The following is a 27,500-nucleotide window of genomic DNA, read 5'->3' as shown; positions in this document are numbered from 1 at the left end:
TTTTCATTTATTATCTTGAATCAATTCGAATGTTTACATGAACCTCATTTGAAGGCCGCTCTCACACTATTGAAAGAGATATTTTGTTACTTCAAGAGATCAACTGACGGTGGTTAAACTGAGCCTCGATTGAAGAGAAACGAGTGATGAACTGAATGCTGCTCGTTCGGGCCGTCAGCAAACTTTGTGTGTGTCAGCGAGTGAAGTTTACTGCAGTGGAGAGATCGTCAACATGTTCCACATTCAGTTCCAATTGAATTAAATGAAGTTTTACTGCACTGCTCATAATTACAAACGCGTTGTAGACTCTTGTGAGAAAACTGGCTGTAGACTCTTCTGAGAAAGCAGGAGATGCATTCTGCCTCTAGGTGCGTTTCGCCCCATCTTCCCTTAAATCTGGTATCAATCAATTGATAGTAAATTGTAGAAAATAAATCGAAAACTGTTAGGCGGATAAAGCGTTTCCACACCCAAGCAAGTGGCAAATGATCACATGGTTGAAATTGTTATAATTGAAAAGCAAGATTTTTTTTCTTATCATTGCATAAACAGAAACGTGGTTTAAATGAACCGGAATAAACTAATATTTACTGATATTGGATGATCCGGTTGAATGAACTTTTTTTGAAGACGGTATGCATTAAATAATATTCGTAATCTGTACTGAAACGGTTGACCTATCTATGTACTATAAGATCGAGCACCAAACAGGAACTAAATCTCAGTAGATTCTGTTTGCTATTACATGAGATCAAGTGCCGTAACAGTAATCACAACCATGCTTAGATTACTCAGAATTCCAAGGCATATATTACCATTGAGTGGCACGTTTTGCGTCATACGACTTGCGACAACATTTGTGTGCTTAAATTAGTCATAATGGGTGTTACCCGGAACATGTGTTCAGAATTAATTATAGAAAACGAAAGTCACGTTTCGGCTTGAGCTGAGCTCTCGTCCGGCACTCAGCGTCCTACTCTTTTACTCTCCGTTGGTTGTCAGAAATCACAATTCTCACTCTGCGGTGCGTCCATCAGATCTCCGTGGATCGCATCGAGAGCTAGCGTGTGAGCAATGCACGCTTGCCATCATCGCAGTGTCATGCCGTTTCAAACCACGAATAACTAGATTCACTTGTGGCTTTGGAGAACTCCGTCGGCAAACGCAACGAGACAGACACGAGACAAACACGACTATGAAGAACGAAAACAAAAGCAATGGCCGGATTCTGTCTCGCAATCGAACCGAGGCGCCAAATCTACGACGTTGTCGAGCGGCCGAGCTCAGATTAATCTCAGCCATCAACTGGGACAGATCGTAGCCTCACGGGCGGTGGCGACGTCGAGACGCGAAACCGCGACAAGTGCATTGTTTACCGCGAGGCAACAAAAAGGCATCTTTGTGACGTGCAACGGCAGATGCAAGCTGCAACTACTAGTCCATTGTTTGATTAGTAGTTTTCAGTTCTTGTGTTTGGTTTCAAAGCCGTAATTTCGGGAGGTGACCAAAAATATAAATATTGGCCGTATGTATCAGATATTGGACGCTTGGCATGTAGCGAGCTTTTAAGTGGTGTGGAATTTCTGCGACTGAAGTGCTGTGTGTATTGATATAAGCACGTGTTTCTGAAGTCAGATATCCAAAAACAACAAGTGAGAAGTCGAGGCCGTTCAGTTTGGTGCTGTCGATGTGTACATACGAATGTCAACAAAGAAGTATACATGTTTTATCGATGGCATTGCAGTTTCCAAGCAATTCTTATCAGTGATCTATGTACAACCGAGGAACGGTGTTATTTTATTGTATGACACTTCTACTACATAGAGATTGTAACCTAAATAAGAACGAAGTCCGCATGTGCTGCCAGTTTTTCATAAATTTGAATGAGGTTATCGTGATTCAAACCATTTCATATGCATGACAATTAATTGCAAAAAATTAAACAATTACAAAGGTAATTAGTCTTTTGTAATTGTTTAATTTTTTGCGTTAAAATATCTTCTACTGATACAGAACGATTTGCTTTACTTACATGCATTTGTGAATATCCTCAGTATAAAAAAACGAGTCCCTGGTCGATGGAAAACATTTCTTTTTGTGCCTGCATATGACAGATCTCGACCTTATAATTCTGGTTTGTAATTGAAATAAATATGTAAAGTTGTTGGTTTTTTGTGCGTCCAAAACTGAGATTCTTTATGTCAATTATGATGAGTTGATCACAGTTAGTATAGAACTCATTCTGAATGTCATTGAACTGGAATTCGAATCAGTTTTGAACCTGATTCCGGAACAATTTCTCACACCCCCCGTTGCTAAGTTTCATGAAAAGTGTTTGTTAGATGAAACTACCCTGGGTCAGTTTCAGTTTGCTCTAGCGAAGCATCTAAAGGCTTTTGCAGTTATTTTCACTAACCCGCCTACTATCAATCGGGACAACATTTCGTGTAACTGCAAACACTGTTATAGAAAATATAAAATCCGGCCCAAACACCTGGCTTGCTTTGACGTAATGTGATAGCGTAGATATACCAGGTGTTTAAATCTAACGGCCCAATTTTCATTAGATATCGCAGATGTACGTTGGCTTTCAACCAAATGTTTCAAGCCTACGATTAATTCGGTTACATTTCTGTGAAAAGTCACATTGACTAAACACCTTTATAGCTATTCCAAGCTAGTGCCTAATAGGGATGTGTGCTGCAATGGTTCAATAATGCATTCTGAAGGTCCATCGGAAGGTGTGTGTAGGTATAAGCAAAGCAATAGTATAAGCGGAACGAGATAAATGAGTGCGTCAAATTTCGATGGAAAGCTACCGAAATTCACTTAAGAGCTAGGGTCAATGTGAGGAAATCGTATGCTTTTCGTGGAGGCTGCGGGATTTCACAACATGCTGAACATACGATGAAACGAGATGCTTTGATGGCGCCATGTGTAGGACGATGTTAACGACTTCAATTCATATACAAACCAGTGAATTTGTTGAGAACCAATCACTGAATAATAATAATAATAATGAGTGTGCTTTTGCTCTTTGCAATTTTGTAATAATCAACTCCATTTTTCATTCTGGTGTCCGTAACTACAAAGCAGAACAAAAGGTGATAAGAAGTGCCAAGCAGATTTGCAATTATACAATAGTGTACAGATAAGTGTTATAATCCGGTAGAAGTATTCAATAAGTCTCAGCAGAAGTCCCAAGTGAGTCGTGCTGATCAAAGTGCTTCCAAAATGACCCTTCCAGACACGATGAACCCCAGTCCGGAGATGGTCAACGATCTGCGTCGACAGTTTCAGCAGAAGATGGAGAAGAGCGCGGCGAAGATTCCCCGTAAGTTGATCATTAATTCCGAGTTGCCTATGTGATAACTAAAGACGTAGATATCGAAATATTACGAAAACATATGCTACTATTGATAATAGAGCCAAACAGTTTCATCGGCGCTAGGGTTATTTTTACTTAATGGCATGGTAATTTAATGCTATCGTGACCTTGGTCAAAACTCGAAATTAGTATTGACTCACGCCTATCAAACCCGATGTTTATGGTAAATAATGATCTGGTGTAAACAAATCCAATACAGTAACAGTTGCTATTGGAACTAGTTTCCGATCGCATACAAATAACAACATTATAATGAGAAAGGTTGATTGAAAATAAAGGTTTTAGAAGTAATTTGTTATGCAACATTATTCTCCATGGCAATTGTAATAACAAAACCTGTTTTAATCCATCTAGTGGTCTATCAAGCAACATTGTTGTCAAACTTAAAAAAATTATAAACTTTCTTTGGGTATAAATTTGACATAACCTTTTCAGTTGGTGAACAGTTATGTCAGGTTAATAAGAATTCTTTACTTACAAACTTGACTCTATGAACGCATGATGATATTCAATAGCAACCTATGGGACTATGAGATTTTTAATTTAAGCCTAGTTTGTGAAAATCGGTCAAGACATCTCTGAAAAACGAGTGACATTATTCGACACATACTCACACACAAACATTGCTCAGATCGATGAACTGTATCGAGTGGTATAGGACACTTAGCCTTCCGGGCCAATTATCACTAGTAAATTTTTCAAGTGATTGCATAAACTTTCTATATGAGAGAGGCAATAAGTATACTTTTATAGAATAGAATCATTATCATGATTTTGTGATAATACTAACAATTGGGTACAAATTGAATAAAAGAAAGTATCAAGGATGGTAAAAACTACAAATGATTCCATCTGCTAATGACGGTTTATCTATATTAAATTTTCTTGTAATTATTTTAGCGTAATTCTCAATGTTTTCTAAAATTTCTTCCGATAAGATGGAAAGCTTGGTCATAATACAAGATAGTAAAACGAAATGATTGACAATTACATTACAATTAACGCTATCTCTAAACAAAAAGCAGCTGTCATTTTCAGATTCGATTTTATGGCCTTTTCCATTCGTTGCGCTTCAATTTCTTTTCATTTTCATATACAGATTTTCAATACAGAATTTTGATCCTTCGCTACAGATATACAGATTTTCCTCCGGCAAAATATAGATTTGAATGTGGCAACCCTGCACGTTATACAAAATTGAATAAAGCACGCTGCGAACTGAGCAAAGGCGATGGTGTTTTCTTCTTCCGTGCCAGCTCGTACCAATGTGTACCGATTTTGCATCGTCATTTCGTATGACGGTTTGAAAGTTTTGATAATCATCGCCAGATAATTTCCAAACAGGAAGTCGAATCTGTATTAAATTGTGTAGTATCTTGCAAGGCAATGAGAGCTTTCATTTGGATCAAGATTTGTGAAAATCGGTTTAACCGTTGCTGAGAAATCGAAGAGAGTTCCGTTTTTGGAGCTTCTCTTCACTATTAGTGCTTTCGGAAGCAGAAACCGGGGACTAGTAGTCCCAAAATAGATTTATATATCCACTAATTAACAAGATCTGCTAACTAAATGAATTTACCAGTATGTTTTATAACAATTTGCACCTCGTTTCGCCATCGCTTGTGAAAAAACAGCCTATGAAGAAACTAGATTCATAACGTTTAGTTCCGATGAATATTAATTTAAAGAACACTGCTTTTTATGTTTCTAGAATATGTACACAGTGTAAACTCCCAAGAAACAAATTGATCGTTCTGAAAATGGGCTCAAATGCAAAATTTCTGCTATAAAATGTTTAAAGTATGTTTGAAATGTGATCAAACTTGGTCTTAAAATGCGAACATTATGTTCAAAAATGATTTCTGTAAACCTACACCGTGAAAACGCGGTAAACATTGCCTATTTGACTTTGCTTCGCGTCATGTAGCACGCCGTGAAGCAAGGCCTTCTTTCTCATACAATACTAACGAGAGCGAATCCTACATTTCATTACATTGCCATGGATTGCTTAGTTCATGTGTTAACTGAGACTGAGAGCACAGGCAATTTACTATAGGCAAGGGAATTGATCTGCTCAGTAGCATATACTCTCACGCATTCAGTTTCTTTCTAATATAGGTCTCTCATTCAGCTATGTCAAGCAAAGTGTTCACAGCAGATGTTTTTTTTTTTTGTTGCTTCGTTCGTTTGAGGATTCACAATACAAGCCCTGCTGGTACGCAATGGTATATGACACTCGGACCTCCGCGCCTCCGTCCAAATGTCGATTTTGCACAGTGTTTACATAGTCTTTTTATATGGAAAAGGCAAAAACCTGTTCGAATGCATCTAATGGAGTAATGATACCTTTCTCATATCATTCATAAAAAAATTCTCATACATAACCCTGTGATATTCTTCAAAATACTTTCCTCTGATTCTGGTAAGGAAACAGAAAAGTTTGTCTTGATATAAACTAACATAACCTATAAATCGAAACGGTTTGAAATTATAAACATAATTCTTCTTGTGAAAGTCGGTTGCGGGGAAAATTCTATAGCAATCTATGAAACCATAAGACCTTTCATTTCAATCTAAGTTTACCCGCAATCTCTGAGAAAAGTGAGTAAGCTCCGTGAGAAAAGTGAGTAAGCTCCGTTTAGGTGTAGCCGATTTTTATACATTTAGCTATCAACTAATATGATTAACAAAATGCAGCAGTTTTGAGACTAATTTAGAGTATGTTCACGTAGGACTACTTCAAAATACGATAAATGTAACAGAACAAACAGTGATCATGTTTCAAACACCTCTTCTCTAGCAATTTTGAACAGATTTTCAATTCCATTACTTCTACTGCTCCGGCGAACGACCGTAACTAGGTTAAAGCCGGGTGTAAATAAACGATGTTAAAATACTTCTACGGCTTGGAAATATTTCTACAAATCGATTCAAGTAGATAAAATTATGATAAAATTAAATCCCAAGTAGCAAACAACCTATTGAAATTTCAAGATGTTCTACAATTGTTTTAGAAATACTAGGTGTACAACTTTGCTTTCGCCGTTTTTTTCCAAAATTTAAAGGTTTATTGCGAAAAAGTGCTTACAGATGTATTATTCAAAGTATTGTTCGTCGTTAGCGACAACTTTCTCCCATCTTTCCGAAAATTTTCGGATCCCGGCTCGAAAAAAGGAGTTCTTTTTTGACGCTATCCATGAAGCAATTCATTTTTCCAACTCTTCGAAGGATTGAAAATCTTGATCTGCAAGGCCGTGTGCCATCGAACGGAATAGGTGGAAGTCAGAAGGGGCGACATCTGGGGAATACGACGGATGGGGCAAGACTTCCCATTTCAGCGTTTCCAGGTACTTTTTGACCACTTTTGCGATGTGAGGCCGAGCATTGTCGTGTTGGAGGATGACTTTGCCATGTCGCTCTTGATACTGTGGCCGCTTTTCTTTTAGCGCGCGACTAAGGCGCATCAGTTGCGTTCGGTAGCGATCTCCTGTGATGGTTTCACCCGGTTTTAAGAGCTCGTAGTAAATTGTTATTCATCTTTGAAGGTTTTTTCTCTTCCACCATCATGTTTGTCTTTGACATCAAAATCACCATTTTTAAAACGTTGAAACCACTCCCGACACGTTCTTTTACTCAGAGCAGCATCACCGTAAGTTTCTGAGAGCATTCGATGCGCTCAAACTGCATTTTTTTCGAATTGTAACAGAAAAGTAAAACTTCCCGCAAATGGCGAGAATTGGGCACATAAACAGAAATTTTCGAGCGTGAATAATACGAAAACAAGAACAACTGTCACTGAAACTGTTGTTTAACTCAACTAGAAGATTAAAAAAAACACAAGTAGAACATTTGTTTCCGAAATATTAACATGTTAATGTTTCCTGTTATTTCAATAATATAAGGCATTACGTTGCGTGAACGTTCCGTTACGTTGTATAAACTCACTGTTACCATCGATGCCATATGGAAAATATTTAAGAAAAATTCATTTCGAGTTTTTTTTAAGGTTCAATGAAACATTAGTTTGATCATAATCGTCTGAAATTTTAAGAATGTTTGAATACATGTTTCTCAAACACCATTCCGATGATTCTCATTAAAAATAATAGACTGTTATTTTCACAGAAATTGGTGTACAATCATCAGAACACGTTAATTTAAAAGCGCTTGAACATTTCGGGCGTACGACTACATGTTTCACTACAAAAATGCAGTTCGTTGTCGATTTTCCATTTACAAAAACACAAAAGATCAATTCTACAATATGTAGGGGAAGGTGTTCGGTTGCCGGCAGTGTTCGTTTGCCGGCACCCCACCGTAACTTTTGACAAAAAGCAGATAGCGTCATTCCGAATATTGTCATGTGTGTGTAATAACAGCACGTTCTTTTTGTGCCGAATATCGAAGCAAACAGACGCTGGTACATGCTGCGTTCAAAACAAATTTTAATTGCGTGAAAATCAACACAAAAGTATTTTTTCTGATTTTTTTTATAGTATCAGATTGAAGAGCATCAATCGGAAAGATGAGTGGATTGAATATTTATGAGGTGAAATAGATCTAGTTCGTGATTTAATACTGGATGCCATCAAAATTTTCGCAACCTAAGATTTGTTTTGTCATTTTCAAAATGTGTACCGATTTCGATTACCGGCACCCCATTTTATTTGACAAATAGTGAAAAATTGTCAGTGATATGCAGACTGCTGTCAAGACAAAGCAAGCCAAAGTTTTGGTCAAACATTTAGCTGCTCTTACAGCAAATGCTCCGGCTAAGAAAAAACGTGAAAGACCGGCCAAATCAACACCAAAGGCGCCACCATCCAAATCATCGACCAAGAGAGCCAAGGCGAAGTCACCATCAGACAATGAAAACTTTTGTCCAAACGAATAACCGCAGTCTCTACTTATATTTTTTCAATTTTCAGTGAAATTTCTTAGGGTGCCAGTAACCGAACACCTTTTTTGAAATGGCCAACATTTATCCCTTTACTAATTTGATAATTACTATTTTTTTAATCAAATGAATCAACTTAGTTTCTCAATCAGTTGATAGCTAGGGACTTTAGCTTTCCATTGATGTATAGATGTCCGCATAATGTGCACTAAGTCAGAAGTTATAAGCTAAAAATAAAAGGGTGCCGGTAACCGAACACTCTCCCCTAGCATTATCATTTTTCAAGTGCAGATTATTTTACAAGATCAATGTTTTGGTTAAGAGTAGTTGTATTGAAAATCAAATGTGAAACTTATTCATTAGAAATTAAGTTTCTTATGTTTTTGTAAACTATATTTCATTTCTTGTATATCGTAGTAGTTTTTTCGTAAGTTTTCGTATCAGTTGCACAATCGTTATAAATAAATATACGTAATAACGAAAGAACTTAAAGATAAGTTGCACAACACAGAAAATGTGCGCTTTTTCCAATTCACAACAGATACTAGAGTAGCAATATAAACTAACTTGATAAATCAGTAGAAAAATACAGGACAGCAACTTAGCATACTACTTGGGAATGTCCCTTTTTTCTGTTTCCAAGCCACTTTCATGGCCAACCCTAATAGAGTCGATAACTCAGTAACTTCGGAACCGAAAGTCGAATCCGGATTAAATTCAACAGCTATCTTTGGGACGAAAGGGCTTTTCGTTTGAGCCTATGTTTGTCAAAATCGGTATTATCATCTCTAAAAAAATGGAGTGAGATCCAAAGTTTTTAAGACTATTTCATTTATTGAAACAGTTGTGGGGCAATTTTGGAAGAATGTTTCCCTCTTTTGCAACGACGCTTTGAATGATGGTTTGCAATTTTCAACACACTTCACCCTGTAACTCCGGAACCGAAAGTCGAATCCGGATAAAATTCAACAGCAACTTATGCTCCTTACCTTTCATTTGAGTCGGTATTGTCATCTCTGAGGAAATGCAACTAACCTAACTTAAAAATTGAAACAGTTTTGAGACAATTTTGAATGAATTTTTCCCTTTTTCGCATCGTCAATCTGAATGCGTAGCATAGTCTTGGCATTACATTTCTTTTGTGGAATTTGGCCTTTCTGTTTCAACAGACTTCGCAGCTGCCAACCCGGGAAGCTTTGAAAAACGATTTGCAATTTTTAACATACTTCACCCTGTATCTCCGGAACCAGAAGTCGGATCGGAATAAAATAGAATTGGAAAAGTATGACCTTTCATATGAATATAAGTTTGTGGAAATCGGTTCAGCCATCTTTCAATAGTTTCAATAGTTTTTTGTAAGATTTCAGCCAGATTTCAATAGTTTATGTAAGTTGAAATAATTTAATATATAACTATTTTCATTTTCAATTCAACACAGATAATTGTGAAAATCAACTTTTAATGTCACTGAAATCAATAATTACATTATTATCTATTAAACTCATTATTTGAATTGAGTCAACAATTATTGAAAAAACATTTTTTGCTAACTTATTGAATCAATTTATTGCATGAAATCGGATTGAGTCTCTGCTAAATAATGACACCATATTTATTTGGTAAACTCAAGTAGACCACATTTAACCGCACATTCAGCATAAATCTAATTTGGTAATTTTAAATGTTTCTTTGCTCTCCTCTAAAGTATTACAAACAAAATTCATAAAATTAACATATTTTCTCACCTAAAAGCTGATTTCGGTGTCTCCGTGCAGGAATCGATATATGGGATGTGAGTTTCTGAGGTTGAGGATTAATTTACAAGATCTGTGAACTGAGGAAATTTATTTACACTTTCAAAAAGCATACTCTTAAATTTACAGTTTCGAGGACGCGTGATAGGTCGATGCCCAGCCATAGTTGCAATTTGTCAGTCATGTCAAATGACCTTGACAGACTGACTAGAATCATCGTCAACTCTCATCGGTACGGTATCAAGAGAATTTAAGTTCTGACAGTTCGGCTCTCAGACACTCAATATATGGTGATTTGTAAAGCCTGTCCAGTGACATAAGCTTTCCAGTCGACAGTCCCACGGTAAAAGAGCCTAACTGCAAATGACAGTTTCTCTTTGTTTACTTTTTTCACGAATCAGTGCGGTGATTTTATATTTGACGCGTTACTCTTCGCAAAACTTTCAAGGTAAAACCATAAGCTTTCGATTTATAGTGGAAACTTCTGAGAAATTGCAGTAATGGCTCTGTAATAATCAGAAGAGAAAAAAACAAAGAGAGGCTCTCATTTACAGTTAGGCCCTTTTGTCGTGGGACTATCGCAATCTTCGTCGTGCAAAGTTATATAGCAGCTCTGAGCCCAGCCCATGCCCTGTAATTTCGGAACCAGAATTCAGATCCAGATAAAATCGAAAAATGTGGTACATCTATTATTTGATGCTTTTTAATTTATTTATGGGCTTCTCATTTCGAGTCGGAAAGCATTCAACTTTTTAAAAACCCCTTCAAATGTAATTGCTAGAATCTAACGATTCGATAGGAAAATGCAAGGATATTTTTTTTCTTTGAGCATGTTCTTACTATTTCCATAATGCATTAAGGGGTATTTTACAATCTTATTAAAACGGCCATTTGTAGCAAAACGTAAAGCAGTTTTCTTCGCAGTCGTCGAGCGAAAATTTAATAGAAAATTATCAGTTTGGAACATCATTCTAACTTGTTTATTTGTTTATTTGTTTGGAGCCGGGAAAATCTCGCTGGAGCTGAGGTTCTTTAAACCTCTTTCTCCAACAGGCATAAAACCTTCTCGTCTTTTGCATCTACAGATTACAAATATCTACAGATACATTTTTTGGCTTAAAAACACAACTATCGCTAATCTTTATCTCAACATAACAAATTTAAAAAAAAATAAATAAATAAAGTAACATGAAAACTCTAACTGTACCTGTCTCTGAGATCGTAGATAGAATTAAAGCTAACTAGAGAGAGTATTCCGGAAAGGTTTTTTTGCAGTAGTATGTTTTTTTTCTTGAAGATTCATCAAGCAGTAGCGGAGGAAACTTGTTTAGCATTTTTCAACAATAGCTGTTTTCCTGGGATTGTAGTAGAACCTTAACAAGCCACCGTATTAAGTTTTCCTTCTCCATCAGATTCCGCATTTAATTACATCACAAAATATCAGATCAAGCTCACGATGCATACGATGAATTTAGAGTGATACATACTAATAAGATAAAGAACATTACCTGAATGATTTAATTTGAAGAAAACCAAAGCAGTGAAGAACATTGCGCTGGTTTTCGGCGGCTCAAATTCTTCTGATGTGGATGAATTCGACTGTGCAATTCGAACATAAATATTTGCTGACTTGCAGGCCAGCTCATACATGAAGTCTTCTGATTATTCCATAAGATCTTTCATGCATACATATCAGTTACCAAGATAAGTGAATATTTTGTTGGCGGTTATAGATCTCTTCATGTCGAACAGATGTCCATATTGTTGTTCAAAATAAAATTGTTGATTCATAAAAAATAAGTTAAATCAAGCACAATAACTACAAGTGCTAAAAGTTCATTCCCACCGTATCTGTCGACGCGATCGGATGTGTATTCGCTTTAATCCAGTCCAGTACAGTCCGCATTAATCCGCTTTCAAGGTCGTTCTTTTGTTTTCGCAGTGTCGATTGTGATCGGACACTCGGGTGTGCGAGTGAGTTGAGTTTTTTTTGCACCGAGTTAGATATCGTGATTTGTGCTTTTTCTTCGTGGAGGTTTTTTCACCGTCACACAGCCATAGATAGACAATTGTGATTGTGCTTTTTTCCTCACGGAGTTTTAGGCATCTATTGAAGAGGCAATCGACCAAGATCAGGTCTTGGTGGCCGTTTGTTTTTGCAGCCGAACAAGCTAAGTATTGTTTGTATTTTGTTGCTATCCTCTGATTATTTCACTTACACCATACATAATCAAATCTGTGCGGAGATAGCTCCGTGTAATAATAATGGTTCCCCCCCCCTCCGGATGAAAAAATGGAGACAGATCCAAAACCACCCCCACTTGTCCCTACCCCTTCAGCTGACAATAAGATTCCGAGGGTAAAGAAGTATCCCGATGATCCTTTGCTTTCGACCGGTTCCTGTGTGGTCTATTTCCGGACCAAGAACAACAACAAATTTAACCTTATAAAAATATCTCACGAATTGACTTCACGATACTCTACTATTACACGTATTGATAAAGTACGCCCAGGGAAGCTTAGGGTCTTGTTAACCAGCTCAAAGCAGGCTAACGAGATCGTTCAAAGTGATCTTTTTGCGCGGGAGTATTGTGTCTACGTGCCAGCCCGCGAAGTAGAAATAGACGGCGTAGTCACAGATGCGAGCCTGACATGCGAAGATCTTCTTAAGTACGGGGCCGGCGGTTTCAAAGACCCCGTACTTAAGAATGTAAAGATACTGGATTGCAAACGGCTGCATTCAGTGTCGATCGCCGGGGATGGTACAAAATCCTATCCCCAATCAGACTCTTATCGAGTGACCTTCGCCGGCTCGGCATTACCCAACTACGTTCTCCTGGACCGGGTTCGTCTGCCTGTTCGTCTCTATGTGCCGCGGGTCATGAATTGCTCCAATTGCAAACAATTGGGGCATACAGCCTCTCATTGTGGTAATAAGTATCGTTGTGCTAACTGTGGAGGGGCTCACGCGGATGGCTCTTGCGGGAAGAGCATCGAAAAGTGCCTCTACTGTAGAGAGGACCATCATGACCTCGCGGCATGCCCTGCGTACAAACTGCGAGGAGATAAATTGAAACAGTCTCTCCAGTCTCGTTCCAAACGGTCTTTTGCAGAAATGCTCAAGAGTGCTACGCCACCTAAACTCACCGGAAACCTTTACGCTTGCTTGTCAACTGACGAGTGTGATTCTGACGATCCCCAAGAAGGTACATCTTCGGCAGTCCCTCACAGCTATAGGAAGAGGATAAATATTTCCTCTCACAAGCTCCCTAGCAAGGGTTCGAAGGTATCTTCTGAGGGTCCCCCAAAAGTAACAGCAATGGGAAGTGCTGGTAAAATGAAAAAACCAAAGCAAACAGCTCCTGATCTTGAGAAACTCAGATCTAAAAAGGAATTCCCGGCACTTCCTGGGTCATCAAAATCCCCAAGTGTCCCAGAAAACCAACCAGAAAACCGACCGAGTGCTGGATTCATAAAATTCTCGGATATTGTGGACTGGATTTTCACAACTTTCAATATTTCCGACCCCCTGAAACAGCTTATGATGAGTTTTATACCCACAGTCAAAACATTTCTGAAGCAGTCAACTGCAAAATGGCCCCTCATTTCAGCGATTGTATCCTTCGATGGCTGATTTATTGAACGAGGTAATGGATCCGATCACTGTTTTACAGTGGAACTGTAGAAGTATCATACCGAAAATAGACCCCTTCAAAGTATTAATAAACATCTTGGAGTGTGACGCATTTGCCTTATGCGAAACATGGCTAACTTCTGAAATACCAATTACCTTCCATGATTTTAATATAATCCGCTTGGATCGAGAAAACCCCTACGGAGGAGTACTTTTAGGGATCAAAAAGTGCTATCCCTTCTACCGGATAAACCTCCCTTCGATACCAGGTGTTGAAGTTATTGCATGTCAAATCACAATGAAAGGCAAGGACCTTTGCATTGCTTCCGTATACATTCCCCCAAGAGCTTCGATTGGGCACCAACGGCTTTGTGACATCATGGAGCTCCTTCCTACACCTACGTTAGTTTTAAGAGACTTCAACTCTCATGGTACGGGATGGGGCTGTCTTCAGGATGACAACAGATCAACTCTGATCTATGACCTTTGCGATAACTTCAATATGACAATTTTAAATACGGGAGAAATGACACGGATTCCTGCACCACCAGCAAGACCAAGTGCGCTGGATCTTTCCATTTGCTCGACATCGCTACGGTTGGATTGCACGTGGAAGGTAATCCCTGATCCCCACGGTAGCGATCACTTGCCTATCGTCATCTCAATTGCCACCGGATTAAGACCATCGAAGACAATCAATGTTTTGTATGACCTCACACGAAATATTGATTGGAAAAGATATGCAAACTCTATATCTGAGAAAATAGAATCAACACAAGAACTTCCTCCGGAGGAAGAGTACACGTTTTTGGCTGGCTTGATTCTCGGAACCGCGATTCAAGTTCAGACGAAACGTGTACCGGGCGCGAAAACTAACATCCGTCCTCCCAACCCGTGGTGGGACAAAGAGTGCTCAGAGTTAAACGCTAAAAAATCTGCAGCGTATATCATTTTTAGAAAAAACGGAACACCTGATAATTATCGGAATTACGCGGCGTTAGACATGCAAATGAAGAACCTAATTAAAGCAAAGAAACGCGGATACTGGCGCCGTTTCGTTGACGGATTAACAAAAGAAACATCGATGAGCACTCTTTGGAACACAGCCCGACGAATGCGCAATCGAAACACCACGAACGAAAGCGAGGAATATTCTAACCGCTGGATATTCGATTTCGCTAAAAAAGTGTGTCCCGACTCTTTTCCGGACCAGAAGATCTCCCGCGTCGCGACAGCGAATACAAACGAAACACCGTTTTCGATGGTAGAGTTTTCTCTTGCACTCTTGTCGTGTAACAATAAAGCCCCGGGGCTAGACAGAATCAAATTCAACTTGTTGAAAAATCTGCCTGACCCTGCCAAAAGGCGCTTGTTGAATCTATTCAACAAGTTTCTTGAGGGTAATATTGTCCCTCATGACTGGAGACAAGTGAGGGTTATCGCCATTAAAAAACCAGAGAAACCTGCCTCCGACCACAATTCGTATCGGCCGATTGCTATGCTTTCCTGTATCCGGAAATTGCTTGAAAAAATGATTCTCTTCCGCCTAGACAATTGGGTCGAGACCAATGGCTTGCTTTCAGATACACAATTTGGTTTTCGCCGGGGCAAAGGAACGAACGATTGTCTTGCGTTGCTCTCAACCGAAATTCAAATGGCATTTGCCCGTAAAGAACAAATGGCATCAGTCTTCCTAGATATCAAGGGGGCTTTCGACTCAGTTTCAATACATATCCTATCTGAGAAGTTGCATAAGCATGGTCTTTCACCAGTTTTGAATAACTTTTTGTATAATCTATTGTCCGAGAAACATATGCATTTTGCGCAGATTGATTTGTCGACAATACGATTCAGTTACATGGGTCTTCCTCAGGGCTCATGTTTAAGCCCCCTTTTATACAATTTTTACGTAAACGACATCGACAAATGTATAAACACATCTTGCACGCTAAGACAACTTGCCGACGACAGCGTTGTGTCCATTATAGGACCCAAAGCTGCCGATCTCCAAGGACCATTACAAGATACCCTCGACAACTTGTCGACATGGGCTCTTCAAATGGGTATCGAGTTCTCTACGGAGAAAACTGAGCTGGTTGTATTTTCAAGGAAGCGAGAACCAGCACAATTACAGCTTCAACTAAGGGGTGAAACCATAGCTCAGGCCTTCACATTTAAATATCTCGGGGTCTGGTTCGACTCCAAAGGCACGTGGGGATGTCAAATTAGGTATCTGAAACAAAAATGCCAGCAGAGAATTAATTTTCTTCGCACAATAACCGGAACTTGGTGGGGTGCTCACCCAGGAGACTTGATCAGGCTGTACCAAACAACGATATTGTCCGTGATGGAATACGGATGCTTTTGCTTCCGATCCGCGACGAACACCCATTTCATCAAGCTGGAAAGAATTCAGTATCGTTGCTTGCGTATAGCCTTGGGTTGCATGCAGTCGACTCATACGATGAGTCTCGAAGTGCTGGCGGGCGTTATACCACTTAAAAACCGATTCTGGGATCTCTCATATCGATTGCTGATTCGATGCAATGTCTTGAATCCAACGGTGATTGAAAACTTCGAAAGGCTTGTCGAGCTCAATTCTCAGACCCGTTTTATGTCCTTGTATTTTGATTACATGGCTCAGAATATTAATCCTTCTTCGTTTGTTTCCAACCGTGCTCATTTCTTGGATACTTCTGATTCTACTGTGTTTTTCGACACATCCATGAGAGAAGAGATTCGTGGGATTCCGGATCACGTACGCCCTCAAGTGATCCCTAATATTTTTTATTATAAATTCAGAGCAGTTGACTGTGAAAGGATGTTTTACTCTGATGGGTCAAATCTCAACGGATCCACAGGCTTTGGTATCTTCAATAAAAACATCACCGCTTCGTACAAACTCAGTGATCCGGCTTCAGTCTACGTCGCAGAATTAGCTGCTATTCAGTATACTCTTGAGATCATTGAAAATTTACCCAAAGACCATTACTTCATTGTCACGGATAGTTTAAGTTCAATAGAAGCTCTCCGTTCAATGAAGCCAGGAAAGTATCCCCCATATTTTCTGGGGAAAATACGGGAACACTTGAGAACTTTATCTGGTCGGTCTTATTTAATATCCTTAGTCTGGGTCCCTTCGCATTGTTCCATTCCGGGAAATGAAAAGGCAGACTCATTGGCTAAGATGGGTGCATTAGAAGGTGAAATTTATGAAAGACCAATCTGCTTCAATGAATTTTTTAGCATTTCTCGTCAGAGGACACTCGAAAGTTGGCAAACTTCATGGAGCAATGACGAACTGGGAAGATGGCTATACTCCATTGTTCCCAAAATATCGACGAAACCTTGGTTCAGGGGGATGAACGTGAGTCGCGATTTCATTCGTGTGATGTCTCGACTCATGTCAAACCACTACACATTCAACGCACATCTCCGGCGTATTGGGCTCACGGAGAGCGGTCTCTGCACCTGTGGCGAGGGTTATCAGGACATCGAGCATGTCGTGTGGTCGTGCGTAGAGTATCGCGACGCCAGGTCGAAGCTACTGGAATCCCTTAGGGCCCGAGGTAGACCACCTGAGGTTCCGGTCCGAGATGTGATGGCGAGTCGGGATAGTTCATATATGTTTCTCATATATCAGTACCTTAAACACATTAATATCCAAGTGTAATCTGATATACCTCGCTCAGAAAGTATAATCTCCACCTACAGGTTCGACACTAATATCCGCCCGATTCTCTCGATCCCCGTCCCTGTCCACCATCTTCATTGGAACTAACAAGATCTTTTTTTTTTGTCACTAACTATTCGTTCCCCCTTTCTCCGTCTCTTCACCATCTCGATGGCAACTAATTAGATCTTTGTAGTTTTCAGACATTTTGTTTCCATACCCCCTATTTACCTCGGTTTCCACAATATTTACTTTTTTTTTCATTCTCTTCCGTAACATCACCATCACCGTCTACGGTTCTACGCTCCAGTCGATGACCAGCATGCGGGCCACCCGCCGGGCCTTCGTAGCCTGGGGGTGTTTCCCGCGGACCCACACGAACCGAAAGGAATCGGCCATAGATAGCGCCATCTGGAAGACCCATGCAACATACAATGGATTCTAGAAAATCTAAGACGACATAATCTAATGATACTATTCTAGTTTTAAGTTAGTCGTTAATTAAGATTAGAAAATACCCTTGGCATCTTAGAGCTTAGGCAGTGTGCCTAAAAATATATTATATTGTTGAATAAAAAAAAAAAAGTGCTAAAAAAAAACCCTTCTCAAAGCAAATTTAAGGCTACACGCTACTGATGAAAATAAAGACGAAGAAAGCATCCTACTCTGAGGCCAATCACGTGAATATTCCGTAAACGAAGGTACGAATCTTGATGGCAACTGATTATGCTTGGCAGGGCCGTTTCTGTTCCTCTACAGTTTGGATAATGTCAACAAGACGATCACCTTCATTCTCGAAAAATTAAATGTAACACATTGCTCGCACACCGACTCACAGCGACGGTGCGTGCAAATATCCTTGTATATAAATGAAACTGAATGTGAACACCTTGGTTGAAGGAACCTTTCCAAAGAGGTATATTGAAACCACTTATTTGAGATCGATATACTCACAACAAAAGAAAACAAATTGAATGAAAAATTTAACGTAATAGCTGTTTACAAATGTCCACTCAAACTTCCACACTTTAATTTTATTTAGAAAAAACTGGCGTCTACTCAAATAATAGTACTTGACTGAAACCTATTCCCCGAGACAATATATAATAAAGACTAAAGTCAAAGGTAGTGCAAAATAATTCATTACGTTCAGTCACATCTATACTTAACATAAAGATGAAATATGACACCATGAATAATTTTTTAGCAGAGTCAACCAAAAGTTGTATGTTTTTGAAATGAAATATATTTTTCAAAATGTTGTGTTGAGAAATGTGACTTAGCACCATTAACTTGTTAATTTCTAGAATGAAAGAATTTAAAAATTTTATAATTTGATTATAACATGATATGATTTTATATTATGATTTTAACATGATGATAACTCCGCTCTCTTGAAGTGTTAGCAGAAAAACATAATAATTCAGATTTATAGATGCTTACTAACGATGAACTTTCTGATTCTATGCGATTGTGTAATCCTAAAGTTTCCATCGTTTTCGCTTCTCTTATGAAGAAAGGCTACGCATTCACTGTGAAGCCCGATTTTCGAACCGAGGCCCGGAGAACTGACTGATACGGTATCATTTGACACAAACCGTCGAGATCAGAAAAAAGTGTTTTTTTTGTTTCCTCGGAGTAGAGTGAGCGGATTTTTGCATATTTAGATTTAAATGAAAGACGTCTCGGTTTTAGAGCCTGCCATTGAACTTTGTCTGAATCATACTTCCGGTTCCAGAGTAATGGAGTCGAAAGTGCAAAATAAATAAAAAGTGCACTCGATTTTCTTAGAGACTAATCGACCGATTTTCACAAGCTTAAATTCAAACGAAAAGTATTATTGTCTGAGTGGTCGTAATTTTTTTTCCGGATCCGGCTTCTAGTTTCAGAAATACTGGGTGAAGGGTTCGTTTGACGATGTGTAAAACGTAATAAAGGGTGATTTTTAAGAGATATAGGATTTGATTTTCAAAAATACACAAAAAATTGAGAAAATTTAGGAAATCTTTTTTGGAATCGATAGAACGATCAATATAATTTAATAATTGAGGATGATTTCATGCAAATGTTGGCCGCGACTCCGCTTTAGATGGTCCACGCGCAAGGTTCAATTTTGACAATAACACAAGACACGATTCACAAGTTATCTGTCAAAAGCAGTGTTGCCAAAATGATACCAGCAAAAAATCACCGTTAATTTGAATGTAATTCAAAATAATTTCTATTTGTAGTTTATGCGGAGATATAAAGGTAAAAGTGACGATCTGACTTCAGTTATTCCGGTAATCGCTTTGTAGTACCGGAAGCACCGGAGAAAGTAATCAACATCTCGAACAGGAAACTTATTTAACTTTCTCAAAGGCTGAACCGATGGTTTGCGTCTTTTCACTTGAAATGACGCCAGTTGATGGCACAGTAGCTTAGGCTATATTGCCAGTCAATTTTCGTTTATAGTTCAATGGACTTTCTTTTCACTGGACTACCAGCGGAAACCTCGCTGTTCGAAAACATTGAGTCGGCAAAGTACGAAAAAAATTCTTTCTTTCTCGCTGACATACTTAAATTTTCACAGAACTTGCACAACATGATGTGCTCACTCGTCGGGAGTTTCGAAAGGTAATAGAATTGCTGGAAAAAAACGACTTTCGAAAAGAGCCTCGTTCTCCATAGTGTTATATACCATTCGATTCACGAGATCGGCAAATGCCTATGTATGTGTGTAAATGTGTGCACCTTTCGAAGATTTTTTTACGTAAACCGACGTAACCAAGGACGCGTTATTTTTTATCGCTCAATTTTCCCAGAGGTGGTTTAGCCAATTTTAATACGCTTAGGCTCGTTTGGAAGCTACTATTGAAATGTGAATCAAGTTCGGCAAAATAATTTTACTACACAACTATGCACCAGCACTTAAAGCAAAAACGGTTCAGACAACAATCAAAGTACTTGGCTGGAAGCTGCTACCACGATTTGACCCCTTCCGATTCTAATTTGTTTTCATCGATGGGTCACGCGTTGACTGAGTAGCACTGGATTCTCACGAAGCAGGCACAATGTGGTCGATTTTCGATCAATTCATAGTTCAACTTGATCATTTATTGTCTGCAGCGATTTTTAATAACAGTTTCTCCAGGATCTAGAAGCTAATATTACACCACACCTTTCTGATCCCACCAAACACAGAGCATTGCTTTCTTGCGGAATCAATCTGATTTTGCAGTCGATGTTGATGGTTGTCCCGGATTACGAAAAATAATTTTTCCGTTTAGGATTTTCAATTCAAATCCATTTTTTATCACCAGTAACAATTCGATACAATTTTTTTTTTGTTGCAAATTTTTTTCGTTCTCCAATCTGTCTTTCAGTCAGTTCATATGGCACCCATTTTAACAGTTTTGGACTTTTCCCATAGCATTTAAACGAAATTGTTTGTTGTGAAAAATTAAACGTAACTGCCATTCGCTTTTGACTTGAAGTATCAACTTCATCCAAAATTGCTGTCAATCCGGCGTCTTCAAACTATTTTCATGGTCTTCCACGTTCTCAGTTTCTCACATCGAAATCATTATCTCTGAACCATTTTAACCATCTTTTACACGTTGCTTCTGATAGAGTAAAACAATAAAATAAAACCCTTCTTAATCCTCCTAGTGGTGTGATAATGCCTTTCTCTTCTTTCATAACAGTCTCATGAAAATATATTTCATACTTTTATTATACAGTTTCAGATACTAATTTTGACACCAATTGATTCAGATTGATTCGAAAAGTTCACAAAAGCATGCTTCAGTGTTTATGTCACACAGTCAGCATAATTTTTCCAAACTAGTGCTTGACATTTGCGTTGGTTATTTGTATGAGAACAGTGATGCTAATCTAAAAAACCCCTTCTTAATCCAACTAGTGGTGTGATAATGCCTTTCTCTTCTTTCATAACAGTCTCATGAAAATATGTTTCATACTTTTATTAAATAAATTTGGATACTAATTTTGACACCAATTGATTCAGATTAATTCGAGTAGTTCACAAAAGTATGCTTCAGTGTTTATGTCACACAGTCAGCATCATTTTTCCAAACTAGTGCTTGACATTTGCGTTACCTATTTGTATGAGAACAGTGATGCTAATCTAAAAAAAGCCTTCTCAGTCCACTTAGTGGAATTTTCATATATCTTGAAAAATTCCCATAGGGGAGAGTACATGAAATTTTCGAAATCGAAAAATTTTTGATGCCAAAAGGCTTAGAATTGCATGAAACGTCAAGATTTAGTGTCATCTCGAAAAAAATTTTTTTTGAAAAAATCGACTTTTTGGGACTTTTCCCAGAAAGTTGATTTTTTCAAAAAAAATTGTTTTGGGATGATACTAAATTTCGATGTTTCATGCAGTTTTAACAGTTTCGGCATCAAAAAAAAATTTTCGATTTTGGAAATTTCACCATAGGGGGTATGGTGCTTTTTCAAGATCGAAAATTGTCAAACCACCGGGCAGCACCCTTACGCATGTCCGATTTAGCTCAAATCTTGCATGAAGGCTTTTTTCGAGGTGCTTAAACTTTTTGCACTAAAGCTTAACGAAAATAGAGGTGATCCCAAAATTTTGGCATCCTTGTATATATACACCCAAACCTCCATTTACGTAACTTACATATGTATATATGTATTGATATATGTACGCATGTGTGCAAATATTTGTATTTTTCAATACATATAAATATTGGTGGAGTAAAAGCGATCATTTATATGTATAAATATATACAAATATACGCAAATGAGTGAGTGTGTAAGCATACATACATACATATATATATAAGGTTCGTAAATGGAGGTTTGGGTGTATAAGAGCGGTAAAAATCAACGTGTTTTGTCGGTTACGTCACATATACCATCATATATCTGGAACCAAAAGTCACAACCATTTGATTTTCGAACTTGATCAATGGCCCGACAGTAATTTTCAAACGAGCCCAAGTTTGTCAAAATTGGTTCAGCCATCTCCAAGAAAATTGAGCGCGTTAAAATACTACGCTTTTTGTCGGTTACGTCACTTATACAATCATATCTCCGGAACCAAAAGTCTCAGCCATTTGATCTTCGAACTTGATCAATGGTCCGACAGTAGCTTTCAAACGAGCCCAAGTTTGTTAAAATCGGTTCAGCCATCTCTGAGAAAATTTCTCCTTTAACTGAGAAATAGTTGAAATTTAATAGAATCTTCACTCGGCGAACGATCATAATTAGGTTGAAGCCTCCTTTAAATAAACAATATATAAAACAGCACTGAATATGTGAAACTTAAAATCATTTTATATTAGCTATGGTTTATAAATATGATCCAATACTTCAGGTTTATATTCCTGGTGATTTTACTTTTGCCGTTTAATAATAGCATCAAATATAGAACATTCGGAAGAAAACATTTCGTAATTTAACTTTTTTTGTTTTAATAATAAGATTATACGTAAAATCGTTTCACATTTGGTCATATTATAGTTGAGTTTGGACGCCCAGCGACGAAAAATTTTAATTTTGCAATGTAACAATGATAAAACAATTTCTCAAATCGATTTTTTCTCAAAAGTATAGCCTGCATCTGACAAACTCATATTTCAAATGAAGATATATGTTAACGCCTGTTGATGTGACTTAGAAAACACTAATGTGACGACGTTCTGGTCGTCAACAGATAGTAGTTATTTAGGGGTTTTGGTGTTAGCAACTTAACATAAACTGCTGATGCAAGTTTTTGATCGAATTGTTGAACGCTCTAGAGTAGTGTCTCGTGTGCAAACACGATGCTTCAACCTTAAGCTCACTCACTTGTGTATAACTTCAGTGCATGATGTTCGAGTTTGTAGTAAACGTGGGAACAATTCCGTGTACAATTGTATAAATCAAAATCAATTATTGCTACATTATTTATTCAATGTCATGTCAAATACATAAGAACATGGAACTCTTCTTGAAGCTATTTTAGCAAGATTTTCATACAGCGAATGATATTTCCAGGCTTAATCAAAATTATATGTTCGTTACATAACCATTATTAGAAAATCACACAACCAGAGCTGATATCTGTCACTATCAACTCTGAGAACCGTTATGTCAAACCCAAAATTCTCTCAATATTTCACTCGTCAGGACGCTCTTTGATTGCCGACGCAATTGATATTGGGCATATAGCCTACAGTTACTAGCCCTTTCTGCAGCAGCAGCAGCGTGACGGATGTCAGCTAAAATACAGCAGACAGTGTTTTTGGACATCAAGTGCAGGTAATTTTCACAATTTAAGAGTCGCGATCAGAGATGTCAGATTTTTTCATAGGAAATCTGTCTTACTCTGTATAAAAAATCTGTATTCTCAAATAAAATTAAATATCAACAATAAAATGATGTTCAAAAATGTTAGTCCAACACATTATGACTGTAGAATTGTAGATTCAATGAGCAATAATTCTTTCCATCTGTCTGTTGGAACAGAAAGGTCAAATTCCACAAAAGGATTGTAATGCAAAGACTTTGCTTCTTGTCACTGCATTCAAATACTAATAGTTTGCTCATACGAAAAAGCTTCATTTTTTTTGCTTCCTATGAAATCCGTATTAAATTTAGAAAATCTGTACCAAATCTGTATGCGTATGTAAAATCTGTATAATACAGATAAATCTGTATAAATGTCATCTCTGGCCGCGATGAGTATCAAAACATCGCAGTGTTTGGGGCTCAACATAATCGGTGTACTTTCGAATGGCTGGTGCTCACATACCGGTGTCAGATAACTGGTCTGTCAAGGTCATTCGACGTGACTGACAACTTGGAACTCTGCACACAACATATAATAGATATAATGGTAAGGGATAGTGTTCGGTTACCGGCACTCTTTTCTTTTTAGCTCATAACTTCTAACTTAGTGCACATTATGCGGACATCTAAACATCAATGGAAAGCTTAAGTCCTGGCTAACACCTGATTAAGAAACTAAATTGATTCATTGGATTGAAAAAAAAATTGTTATCAATTTAGTAGAGAGATAAATTTTGGCCATTTTAAAAAAGGTTTTCGGTTACCGGCACCCCAAGAAATTTAGCTAAAAATGGAAAAAATATAAGTAAAGACTGCAGCTGTTCAAAGAAAATACAGATTTTTGCCTTTCTCACATAGAAAGGTTTTGCAATCACTGTGAAAACCGACTTTTGAACCGAGGCCCGGAGGGCCGAGTGTCATATACCATTCGACTCGAGTTCGTCGAGTACGCAAAATGTCTGTGTGTGTATGTGTGTGTGTGTATGTGTGTGTGTGTATGTGCGTATGTGTGTATGTAACGTTTTTTTGCACTAACTTTTCTCGGAGATGGCTGAACCGATTTTCACAAACTTAGATTCAAATGAAAGGTCTTGTGGTCCCATACAAAATTCCAGAATATTATTTGCATCCGACTTCCGGTTCCGGAATTATGGGGTAAAATGTGCAAAAAATTGTGAAAATAAGTGCACTAACTTTTCTCAGAGATGGCTGATCCGATTTTCACAAACTTAGATTCAAATGAAAGGTCTTTAGGACCCATACCAAATTCCTGAATATTATTTGAATCCGACTTCCGGTTCAAGAGTTATGGGGTAAAATGTGCAAAAAAAAGAAAATATGTGTTTTAACTTTTCTCATAGATGGCGTGACCGATTTTCACAAACTTAGGTTCAAATGAAAGGTCCTGTGGTCCCATGCGTTATTCCTGAATTTAATGCGGATCCGACTTCCGGATCCGGAAATATAGGGTAAAATGTGTTAAAAATTGTACACCATCACTGAAAATGGGGAAAAACCTAAAAAAATTGCTAAATCGACCTCAAATCTTTTCCAATTTGATGGTTTTTATCAGTAGACGGTCAAACAAACCGATTTCGGTTATTCTTTTAAGAATCGAAGAAAAAAATTTTTTTTTTGCCTCAGTTCGTCGAGTACGCAAAATGTCTGTGTGTGTTTGTGTGTGTGTGTGTGTGTGTGTGTGTGTGTGTGTGTGTGTGTGTGTGTGTATGTGCGTATTTGTGTATGTAACGTTTTTTGCACTAACTTTATGGGGTAAAATGCGCAAAAAAATGAAAATATTTGATCTAACTTTTCTCATAGATGGCGCGACCGATTTTCACAAACTTAGGTTTAAATGAAAGGTCCTGTGGTCCCATACGTAATTTCTGAATTTCATCCGGATCCGACTTCCGGATCCGGAAATATAGGGTAAAGTGTGTTAAAAATTTTATACCATCACTGAAAAGAGCGAAAAACCGTAAAAAGTTTTCTAAATCGACCTCAAATCTTTTCCAATTGATAGTTTTTATCAGTAGACGGTCAAACAAATCTATTTCGATTATTCTTTTAAGAATCGAAGAAAAATAATTTTGAAGAATACCACAGTATTATATATGACAGTATGATTGATATGAGAAAGGCATCATTACACCACTAGGTGGATTAAAACAGGTTTTTTTCTTTATGGAAGCGTTTTTGACAAAAGTCTTCATTGTCTGATTTTGACTTCGCCTTGGCTCTCTTGGTCGAATATTTGGATGGTGGCGCCTTGGGTATTAATTTGGCCGGCCTTCAACGTTTTCTCTTAGCCGGAGCATCTGCTGTATGAGCAGCTAGATGTTTGTCTCGACAGCAGCCTGCATATCACTAACAATTTTTCACCATTTGTCGAAAGAAATGGGGTGCCGGTAACCGAAATTGGTAGACATTTTGAAAATTATTAAATCTCCAAATAGATCTATTTCGCCTCATACATATTCAATCCTCTCACCTTTCCGAATGATGCTCTTCAATAAATGATACTCTGAAAAATGTCAGAAAAAAACTTTTGTGTTGATATTCACGTAATTAAAAGTTATTTTGAACGCTGCAAAAAGTACAAGTGACTGTTTGCTTCGCAATTTGGCACAAAAAGAACGTGCTGTTATTACACACACATGACATTTGTCGGATTGACGCTGTCAGCTTTCTGTCAAAAGTTACTGTGGGGTGCCGGCAACCGAACACCTATAAGTAACATTACCAACAATACTCATTTGTTTTAGTTGCTCAATTTTCTCGGAGATTACTCAACGAATTTCGATGAGCTTAGGCTTGTTGAAAGGTTCAATAGGGTCATTGATAAAGTTTCGAAGGATAATGGCGCACATTTTCTGTTTGGGAGATGTAATCTTATAAGTGACGTAACCGACAAACCACAGTGTTTTTCAATGCGCCAAAATTTCTCGGAGATGCCTGAATCGAATTCGAAAGTCTTATATGCATTTGAAAGCTACTATTAACTTATTTGATAGGCTCACAATACAAATGGTCAAATAAATACTCGTGTAAATATTTTAATGAGACTATTTAAATAGCAAGAGAAAGTCACTATCGCATTTCTAGGTGGATTAGGAAGGGTTTTTTTCTAAATTTGGTTAAAATTGTTTTAGCTTGTAGGATATATCAGTCCAAACGAACCGACTTCAACTATATCGGTCCCTGTACCGGAAGTACCGGAAATAATGGTAAAAAACTCCGAATATCACATCATTTTCTCAGAAATGGCTGGACAGATTTCCTCAAACTTAGCATTTCCAATGCAAAAGAACACCATCAAATACAAAGAAACAATCAAAAATATCACCGAAACGAGACCGAGATACGCATGATCTTCTGAACCAGTTTATCGAAGGTTAGCGACTATCTTAATAGTACTAATAATCCATAATGAATTCAGTGGAAGCGAAAAATTTGCAAACTGGTTTAAATACCTGACATGACCGAGAACTTGTAATGGTTTCTGGTTTTTAATCATGATTGATTCAATTTGCCAACGTAACACGTCAAGGTCAAAATGCATTGTTATATCTTGTTTATACTCCATACAATTAATGTGCTTTCTTTTTCTTTGTTTTGCTACAGCCGGAGGATTCCATGAAAATGACCTGAACAGAATATTCGCTAATGACGTGTGGCTAACCAAGTTCCTGGAAAACAATGATCTCGATATGAAAGAATCACTGAAGCAGCTATGGGAAACCTGCATTTGGAGGAAAACGGCCAATATCAATGGTGCGTATTGTTGTGTTTTTAATTGCTCTGTCGGAAAAATATGATTCTTATTGTTTACTAACTGACACGAATTTAATTCG

At 37.9% G+C, this 27,500-nt stretch overlaps 1 protein-coding gene across 6 annotated transcripts in view; it reads left to right on the top strand.

Moving 5' to 3' along the window:
• Nucleotides 1-27,500, top strand: part of LOC131434941 (motile sperm domain-containing protein 2-like) — a 64,040-nt gene that overhangs the window by 18,006 nt on the left and 18,534 nt on the right. The window contains exons 1-3 of one of the 6 annotated variants that reach the window (XM_058602248.1): nt 1,141-1,500; nt 3,097-3,334; nt 27,271-27,420. In XM_058602248.1, the coding sequence (XP_058458231.1) occupies nt 3,235-3,334; nt 27,271-27,420 (250 nt within the window). In that variant the 5' untranslated portion in view covers nt 1,141-1,500; nt 3,097-3,234. Of the gene's footprint in view, nt 1-1,140; nt 1,526-1,565; nt 1,716-3,093; nt 3,335-27,270; nt 27,421-27,500 lie in introns of those variants that run through there. The other 5 variants (XM_058602246.1, XM_058602245.1, XM_058602244.1 and 2 more) reach the window with 5 other exon arrangements.

The sequence above is a fragment of the Malaya genurostris genome, chromosome 3 (genome assembly GCF_030247185.1).
Source record: "Malaya genurostris strain Urasoe2022 chromosome 3, Malgen_1.1, whole genome shotgun sequence".
Classification (NCBI taxonomy): Eukaryota; Metazoa; Arthropoda; class Insecta; order Diptera; family Culicidae; genus Malaya; species Malaya genurostris.
The sequence above is the reverse complement of the archived record's forward strand: the minus strand, read 5'-3'. Positions and strand labels throughout refer to the sequence as shown.